Source organism: Streptopelia decaocto (genome assembly GCF_964273445.1).
Source record: "Streptopelia decaocto genome assembly, chromosome: 21".
NCBI lineage: Eukaryota > Metazoa > Chordata > Aves > Columbiformes > Columbidae > Streptopelia > Streptopelia decaocto.
Window position 1 is genome coordinate 6,862,694 of NC_138676.1, and position 9,774 is coordinate 6,872,467.

General features: G+C 49.4%; 1 protein-coding gene across 1 annotated transcript; it reads right to left on the bottom strand.

Moving 5' to 3' along the window:
• Positions 1-8,515: 8,515 nt before the first annotated feature.
• On the bottom strand, positions 8,516-9,472 carry LOC309448721 (olfactory receptor 14A16-like; the record flags this gene model as incomplete). Its single annotated transcript, XM_082070446.1, has 1 exon — positions 8,516-9,472. The coding sequence occupies one exon, from the start codon at positions 9,470-9,472 to the stop codon at positions 8,516-8,518; it is 957 nt and encodes a 318-aa protein (XP_081926572.1).
• Positions 9,473-9,774: the final 302 nt, after the last annotated feature.

Consider the following 9,774-nt stretch of genomic DNA (forward strand, 5'->3'; position numbering starts at 1 on the left):
GGGATGGGAAAGTGGAGCTGAGGCAATGTACTTTCTAAGTATTGCCTCAGGGATACACAGAATCATAGAATGTCCTGATTTGTAAGGACCCACAGGATCATTGAGTCCAATTCCTGTCCCTGCACAGTTCACACCGTGCGCCTGAGGACATTGTCCAGTCTCTTCTTGAACATTGTCAAGCTTGGGGCTGTGACAGCATCCAGCGTTCCAGCGTCCAGCACCCTCTGGGTGAAGAACCTTTTCTTCATGTCCAACTGGCCCTCCCCTGGCACATCTTCCTGCAATTCCCTGTGACTTATAGACATTAATAAGGTCCCCCCTTAGCCTCCTCTTCTCCAAACTAAAGAGACCCAGCTCCCTCAGCCTTTCTTCATAAGGGAGATGCTCCACTCCCTTAATCATCTTTGTTGCCCTATGCTGGACTCTCTCCAGCAGTTCCCTGTTTTTCTTGAACGGAGGGGCCACAACTGGACGCAATACTCTAGATGGGGTTTCACCAGGGAGGAGTAGAGGGGAAAGAGAACCTCTCTGGATCTACTAACCAAGTGAGCACAAATGCCATCAGCTGTTCCTTGGGATTCCATGAAGGCCTGTGGGACAGACAGTGTCTTGAGGTCACTTCACGTTGGGAGTAACAGCCCATGGGAAATCATCCACTGGGATCTTCTTCCTTGAACTGTGATCCCTGTGTCCATTGCTCATGATGTGGGACATCTCAGATGAGTGCAGAGCAGGGGGACACACAACAGGGCTGAGGTGCCTCTCGTCCTTTGGGATGGGCAACAGGAGGCCAGAGGGACACTGTGACTCCTGCCTCTGTGTAAAAGGGACAGACTCTGTCTCTGAACATCCCTGCATGCATAAGGAGTCCATGAGGACAGTTCAGATGTGGACACCTGACAGACCCTGACGTTTCTGTATGTGACTCCAGAACAAACCCCACTGGCCCCAGCAGATCAATCTTACATGCTCCTGTCTGCTACGTCATCCTTACCCGTGATTCTGGATTGTGGTCTCAAATGTGCCAAATCAATCAGGGACGTTCTGAGGTCTTTGAAACAGGTAATAGTCAAACCTGTCTTCAAGAAGGGCAAGAATGAGAACTGTGAGAATTACAGGCTGGTCAGTCCATCTCCTCCCTGGGAAGGGAATGGGACAAGTCTTCCTGCAGCCAGTTACCGGTGGAATCCCTCAGGGACCAGCACTTGGGCCAACACGTCTCTATTCTCCCCTGAATGATGTGATGCAGTGAACCTTCAGCTCCTTAGTGGATGGTGCAAAGCTGGGCAGAGGCCTTGGACAACCTCACCTGGGTCACCCTGCCCCGAGCACGACAGTGAGACAAGATGATGGTCTAACAGGAGTGACTCTGTGATTCAAGGAATCTTTTCCTTGGAAAGGTTTTGGAAGAAGGAAGAGGTGGAGGAACAAGAAAATAAAAATACAGGCAGAGGAGGAGACCTAAAAGGGTTCAAATAAACAGAGCAGTTCTGTGAAGAACATTTCTCTGCTCAGATTGTCAGCAGGAAATCTATAACCAGCTCCCCAAACTCCCTGTTCTGCTCATTGGCCCCTGGGATTTACAGCACATTTCTTTACATCAGATTCTGCCCTGAAGTTTGCACTGATTGTTACAGCTTCTTCGCAGGAATTGCTTCATGTTTCCTTAGAGAACTGAATGTAAACAGGCACCGGGGAATTTTTAATTAGAGGAAACAGAAAAAAAAAGGATAAAAAAAAAAGAAAACACAATAGAACTTAATGATGTTTCTCAGTTCTGTGGTTAAATTATGTAGTTTCCAGCGAGGTCCATTGCCATAATTGAAGAGTTGCCTGTAGGGAGTACAAGAGCAACTGCTGAAAGACTTTACCTGCCTGAAGCTCAAAGCAGAGTGAGAGCTGAGAGCTCTGAATGAGCCAAGAGTGAGAGGTGAAGAACCTCTGGGGAGCGATGGAAAGTGCAAATGTCCAGACAGGCTTCTGAAGAGATGAGTTCAGACACGGTGAGCTGGGTGAGGACAGGTGGAAACTCCTGGATGTCCAGGGGATTAAATACACGTAGTGATAGACAGAGTTCTGGCACTGCAAGCACAGGGAAAGGCCAACGTTTCATCTCCCACAGTCCGTACACATTCTGAAAATTCATATTTTGGCAGGATAGAAATTCCGCAGACATTTTATTGGAAATATTGAATTATTTCATCTGATGAAAAAGAGAGGGTGGGGTTTTTTGTTCTTTTTGTTGTTGTTGTTGTTGGTTTGGTTTTTAAGCTTTATGGAGAATTCTCAAGTTTTTGGGCTGAGCTCCATGGCCTCACTATAAGCACCCAGGGCAAACCTCGAGAAACCCCAGTGTACCTGAGGTGTTTGCCTGGGACTGGCAGGTATCAGACCAGACTGATAGAGTGATGGTGCTTTCATCATTTGCAATTAGTATTCAACACTTGTGCATCTAATTAGATAAGTTTCAGGACTGTAGGTGAAGAGGCAGGTGTGTGAAGAGCACTTAGAAGATGTGATAGAATAATATTCCATTTGATAATAGAGAATCATAGAATTGTTTCAGTTGGAAGAGACCCTCAGGACCATTGAGTCCAACCACAACCTAAATCTAGCACTGAACCGTGTCCCTAAGAACCTCGTCTAAACATCTTATAAACCCCTGCAGGAATGGTGACTCCACCACTGCCCTGAGCTGCCTGTTCCAATGCCTGACAGCCCTTTCCAGGAAGAATTGTTTTCCTAATATTCAATCTAAACCTCCCCTGGCACAACTTGGGGCCATTTCCTCTTGTCCTATCACTTGCTACTTGGGAGAAGAGACCAACCCCCTCCATGTTCAACCTTCTTTCAGGCAGTTGTGGACAGCGAGAAGGTCTCCCCTCAGCCTCCTGTTCTCCAGGCTGAACCCACCAGTTCCCTCAACCACTCCTCATCACACTTGTGCTCCAGAATCTCACCCGCTCCGTTCCCTTCTCTGCACTCTCTCTGGTGCCTCAATGTCCTTCTTATGATGAAGGGCGCAAACCTGAACACAGGATTCAAGATGCAACCTCATCAGCACTGAGAACAGTGGCACAATCACGCTAGTCCTGCTGGCCACACCATTCCTGATACCAGCCAGGATGCTGGTGGCCCTTTTGGCCACCTGGGCACACACAGGCTCATGTTCAGCTGCTGTCGATCAACACTCCCTGATCCATTTCCACCAGGCAATTTTCCAGCCACTCTTCCCTGAGCCTGGGGTTGTTGTGACCCAAGTGCAGGACCCGGCACTTGGTCTGGTCAAACCTCATACAAATGGCCTCAGCCCAATGATTCAGTGGGTCCAGATCCCTTGGCATGGCCTTCCCACCCTCCAGCAGATCAACACTCCCACCCAACCTGGTGTCATCTGCAAACTGACTGAGGGTGCACTCGATCCCCTCATCCACATCATTGATAAAGCTTAAATAGAACTGAGTCAAATACTGAGCCCTGGAGACATCACTTGTGACCGGACGCCAACTGGATTTGGCTCTGTTCACCACAATTCTTTTGGTCCAGCCCTCCATCGCAGATACACCATCCAGGCCACGAGCTGCAGCTTCTCCAGGAGATGCTGTGGGACACGGTGTCAAAGGCTTTACTGCAGTCTAAGGACACAACACCCACAGCCCGTGTGGCGCATTCACTCCCCACGACAGACTTTCCCTCATCTGCTCAGCCGGTCACCTTGTCACAGAAGGAGATCAGGCTGGTCAAGCAGGACCTGCCTTTCATCCAGCCATGCTGATTGGGCCCGATTGCTCGTCTGGTGTGTGTGACCTCACAGTCCTTTCCCAGCCATGTTCCTGCTGTTGGCCAATCCCCTGCAGAGGCAGAAGTGGCCTCACAGTGCCCTCCACAGCCATTGGTTCCTACTGGACTATGAGTTCCTGAGACACAAGTGACCACATGACATCGTACACACCATCACCCTCCTTGTGGTCCAGTGTGTGAGCAGATCAAACTGAGCTGCTTTCATCAAATGTATCCAATAGATTTCCTATCAAGGGTTTGAGTGGAGAAACGTTCCTCAGAGGAGCTGCTGTATTTACTCTGGGGCATTTTATATCTCTGCTTCTGCCTCTGATTTTTTTTCTTCTTCCTGTTTATTCTGACATGAAAGAGCTCTCCAAGGAAAAGATTCATGGAATCCTACAATAACGCAGGTTGGAAGAGACCCCTGAACACCATCTCTGTCCCACTGACCTTTATGGCAGCCCAAGGAATAGCTGACAGCATTTGTGCTCACTTGGGTTCATCTCACCACATACACACTATGGACAGGCACATGACGTGTATGTTTACAACTCATCTGCACAATGAAAACATGGACTTTTGACCTAGTGTTTCATAGAATCTTAGAATGTCATGAGTTGGAAGGACCCACAAGGATCATGGAGTCCAACTCCTGTCCCTGCACAGGACACCCCACAGGTCACCCCGTGTGTCTGAGGATGTTGTCCAGTCTCTTCTTGATCACTGTCAGGTTGGGGCCGTGACACCTCCCTGGGGAGCCTGTTCAGTGTCCAGCACCTCTGGGGGAAGAACCTTTTCGTCATGTCCCACTGACACTCCCCTGTCTCATCTTCCTGCCATTCCCTTGGGTTCTATCATTGGTAACCAGAGAGAAGAGATCAGTACCTTCCTTTCTTTCTCCCCTTGTGAGGAAGCTGTAGCCACCATGAGGTCTCCTTTGAGTCTTTTCTTCAGCTCTGATCCTCAGAAACCCCTTGGTTTGCTTTCTGAAGCAGAAAGGAGGAGCCATGAGCTCCAGGCAATGGGAAGCGGGATCCTGTCCCTCACACACGGCTCAGGGCTCTTCCTGGGACCGTGGGATGTGGGTGTGCAAGGCCCAGGGAAGGACAACACTGGGACAACAGCTTCCTGGGTTCTGTGGGTCCCTTCCAGCCTTACAGCGCCCTTTGCCATCTCCACCACAGGCTGTTCTACACGGTGCTACCCCTGCCCCTCTTTCCCTGCAGGCTGCAGACACCCATCTCACTTCCCCACCTGCTCTCACCCCAGCATTTCTGCACCTTCACTGCTGTGTCTGCACCCTCACTGGCTGCTCTTTGGAACACAAACCATGGGCTGATCGAGTTCCCTCTGGGTCACCTCTTGCACCACAGCACTGCCCTTCCAGTGACATATCGTCATCCTCATATCCAGTCTCCATCTTCCAAGTCACTTTGTGACATTTTTCCTCTTTCTTGCTTTTTTTCTGCTACTCAACCATTTCATAAACTGCCCTTCATGCCGGGAACCCAAACCATTAGGCTTCTTGTGGTCTTTTACTTGACCAGAGAGAAGTCACCTCGCCATGATCTTCTAAATCCCATGAGTGCTGCTGGCCTTTCAGCTTCTCTGACATACACGACCATGTCCCTGCTGCTGTCCCGTCATGTTCTCAGGTGGGATGGACATGACAACTCGTCTCTCTTCCTGGGTAAGACCTGTGGGCTTTTGGGCAGAGGTTCTTTCCCAGCCATGTCCCTGCTGCTGGGCTGTCACCTCCAGACACAGAACTGACTCCACTGTCTCCTTCACAGCGAAAGTCTTTCCACTCAATTTTGAGTTTCAGAGACTCAACTGCCATCATAATCCCACACCCATCCATCCCCCTCCTTATGGGCTATAACCTGACTAGATAAAACTATGCTTGTTTTACCCAACTGATCAAATCTATTTCCTGCTAAAGATCTGAGAGGAGAAGCATTCTTTACAGGAATGTGAAATGCTGGAACCTTTTCTATGTCCTCTCCTACCTCTTTTATTTCTTATTGTTTTCCTTCTTCCTGGTTGCTCGTGGTGAATTCGCTACCTGAAGTGCAAAGCCAATCCCACACCCAGAGATGAGATCTTGTTTATTCCAGATTTGTGCAAGTCTGGATGCTGGAATGAGACCAGCACAACAGATAGAGAAGGAACATCTATTATATACAAATCTTATCCCTAAATTCAGACCCTCCTGGCAGTCCTAAAGAGCCAAGTGTTCACACATTGGCATATTGGTTACATAATCATTTTACCACTACACATGCTTGTTGAGAGAGGGTCCCGGGCTGAGCCTGGGGCTCCCATCCTGGGGATGTGTGTTTTAGTATTATAATGAACGTAAAAGGAGCAAAGCTCAGCTAAAGGACACTTTATGTAACAGTCTTGGACAGATGTTAAAACAAGACTCAGCTAATTGTGCAGGCTCCAGAGTGTCTGCGCTGCAAGGACAGTATTCTTTGAAGGTTCTGATTAGGTGTTTTAAACATCACTTTTATCTTTGTTAGAGCAGCAGACTGACCAAGACTGAGAGGATTTACATGTGTTAGATTTGCGATTGCAGGCAGGATTCATTCTTTTAACTGGTAAGGACTACGTCTTCTGTCTTCAAACACCTTTCCAATGTAAAGATTCTTTGAACCATAGAATAACTCAGGTGTGAAGAGAGCCCTGAACATCATCTTGTCTCCCTCTCCTGCTCAAGGCAGGGTGCACCAGGTGAGGTTGTTCTAGGTCTCTGCCCAGCTTTGCCTCATCCACAAAGGAGCTGAAAATGTGCTCCATGACATAATGAAGAGGCAGAATAAAGCCGTTGGACAGTGTTGGCCCCAGTACTCATCACTGAGGGATGCCACTAGAAACTGGCTGAACACAGGACTTTGTACCACTGATGATGTTTGGGTTTGGTCATGCTGCCAACTCCCCACCCACCACAACATCCACATCTGCATCCCAGATCTCACCAATCTGCTCACCACAGGAGACCATGTCTGGGGTCTTGCTAAACTGCATGTACTCAACATGCCTTTCTTTCTCCTGTCCATTTGGGTTCAGCAATTCAGCAATTCCTTCCTTGTCCTTCAACCGCCTGGAGATGCCTGCAGGAGAATGTGGCCCGTCACCCTCCCGGGGAGCATCCTGTCATTCTCCCAGTTCTCCTTCCTGCCATTCCTGAAGATGGGTTTGACGTCTGCCTTTCTCAGGGACCTCTGAACCTCTCTGATCACTCTGGCACTTCTGAGACCACAATCCAGAATTTCCCACAGGGAAAGAGGGGCAGGTGTAGAACTGTGTAGAACAGCATGTGATGGAGATGGCAAAGGTGATGGAGCAAATAGGGACACTTGCAATGAGCCTGTCCAAGGCAGATGAGATGAATCTCACTGGGCCACTGGGGTTTGTCCCTGGAGTAACATACAGAAATATCAGGGTTCTGTCAGGTGTCCACATCTGAGCTGGCCTCATGGACTCTTAAAACACATTGAGATATTCAGGGATAGACAATTTCCCTTTTATGCAGACAGGCAGGAGTCACAGTGTCCCTCTGGCCTCCTCTTCCTATTCCAAAAGGATGGGAGGCACCTCAGCCCCATGGTGTGTTGTCATGTTCTGCACTCACCTTTGATGTCCCTCATCATTAGGAGTGGACATTGGTTAAAGGAAGCACATCCCAATGCTGCTTTCTGGTCGTTTTCTATGGGATATTAGTCCCAACATGATGTGACCTCAATAAACTCTCTGTCTCAATGGCCTTCATGGAACCCCAAGGAATAGCTGATGGTGTTTGTGCTGTCTTGTGTTCATGTCAACTCACGTACATGATGTGCATGCTCACATCTCATCTGTACAAAGCAAACATGAACCTCTCACCTACTCATTTGGTAAAATTCCATGGAGGGACAAAGACCTCTGAGCTAGGGTGAGAGGCCAGTGCTGGAAATGGTGGCTGTGAGGGGCCAGTCCATGGTGATTGACCTGGGGCTCCTTCCATGCGGTGTCCAGTGCACAGGGGCACAGCCCAGCGCCTGCTCTGCTGGTCCTGCAGGTCTCTGGCAGGAGCCTGGCTGGGAGAGGACACTGCTGTTTGCCAGCCCTGCACACACACACTGTTCAGCTGCACACTGATGTTTCATCTGTGGCCACTTCTGTAGGAATAAGCTTGAGAGAAACGTTGCAAGAAGATATAAACCATCATGCACTGCCCTGAGGAGATCACCTTTCTGTTTGGAAAGGCTGTTGTGAGGCCAGGTCTGTCACAGCAGTGCCCATTGCCTGTCCCTGCCTGTGCCCACAGCACTGACACACAGCAGGACGGTGACCAAGCTGCCAGAGCACTCAGGCCTTGCACCAACATAAGGGATGAGAAGGAGAGTGTGGGAGTGGAACCAGAACAGCTCTGGAAGAACAAGCGCTGCTGCTTCCTGGCGGTGCTGCCATGCCAGAGCTGTTATCCCTTCCACCTATCACAGGAACCATCCCTCAGCTCTAAAAAGGCTTTGCAGGAAGGATATAATGAAAAACAAGTCACTGAAGAGCCCTTTATTTTGTTTAAAGACAAGGAGAGCACAGCTCCTCATTTAAACAACCAGTGGCTATAAAAGAAAAGCAGACAGATAATTAGTAAAGTGGACGACAACATTATCAAAATAAAAACACTACAAACAACAACAGACAATCCAGATGACAGGCTGGGTCTGTAGTTACACTGAAATAACTATGCAGAAGCAGATGAGCAGTTTATTGATTCAGAAAACCATCCAGTCATCAGTTTCCTCAGGGCATCCTTGAGCTGCTGGTTCCTCATGCTGTAGATGAGGGGGTTCACTGCTGGAGGCACCAATGAGTACAGAACTGACACCACCAGGTCCAGGGATGGGGAGGACATAGAGGGGGGCTTCAGATAGGCAAAGGAACCTGTACTGATAAACAGGGAGACCACGGCCAGGTGAGGGAGGCAGGTGGAAAAGGCTTTGTGCCGTCCCTGCTCAGAGGGGATCCTCAGCACGGCCCTCAAGATCTGCACATAGGACACCACAATGAACACAAAACACCCAAATCCTAAACAGACACTGACCACAATAATCCCAGCTTCCTTGAGGAAGTCGTCTGAGCAGGTGAGCTTGAGGATCTGGGGGATTTCACAGAAGAACTGGCCCAGGGCATTGCCCTTGCACAGGGGCAGTGAAAATGTATTGGCCGTGTGCAGCAGAGAATAGAGAAACCCAGTGGCCCAGGCAGCTGCTGCCATGTGGACACAAGCTCTGCTGCCCAGGAGGGTCCCGTAGTGCAGGGGTTTGCAGATGGCAACATAGCGGTCGTACGACATGACCGTGAGAAAAAAATACTCGGACGAAATGGAAAAGACAAACAAAAATAGCTGTGCAACACATCCTGTGTAGGAGATGGCCCTGGTGTCCCAGAGGGAATTGGCCATGGACTTGGGGACAATGGTGGAGATGGAGCCCAGGTCAATGAGAGCGAGGTTGAGCAGGAAGAAGTACATGGGGGTGCGGAGGTGCTGGTCCCAGGCTATGGTGGTGATGATGAGGCCGTTGCCCAGGAGGGCAGCCAGGTAGATGCCCAGGAAGAGCCAGAAGTGCAAGAGCTGCAGCTCCCGTGTGTCTGTGAACGGCAGGAGGAGGAACTGGGTGATGGAGCTGCTGTTGGACATTTGCTGCCTGTGGGCATGAGGACCTGTGCAAGGACGAAAAGGCAGTGACAAGTTAGGGGAGACTTCTCTGGGAAAATAAACAGGCTGTTTCTCATGGAAAACCCTGATGGAGGGATGTGTCTGCGCATTCTCTCTTTCTACTGACTGAGAGAAACTGTTCATCACAGTTTAAAATGCAGCTTGGGCATCTGGTTTCCATGAACAGACCTTTGAGGCAAGATCCACTGAACTGGAATGAGAACAAAAACTGACCCACATCCCCACCCCAACCCCAGAGAGCAAGAGCACCAGGGACAGGTGGA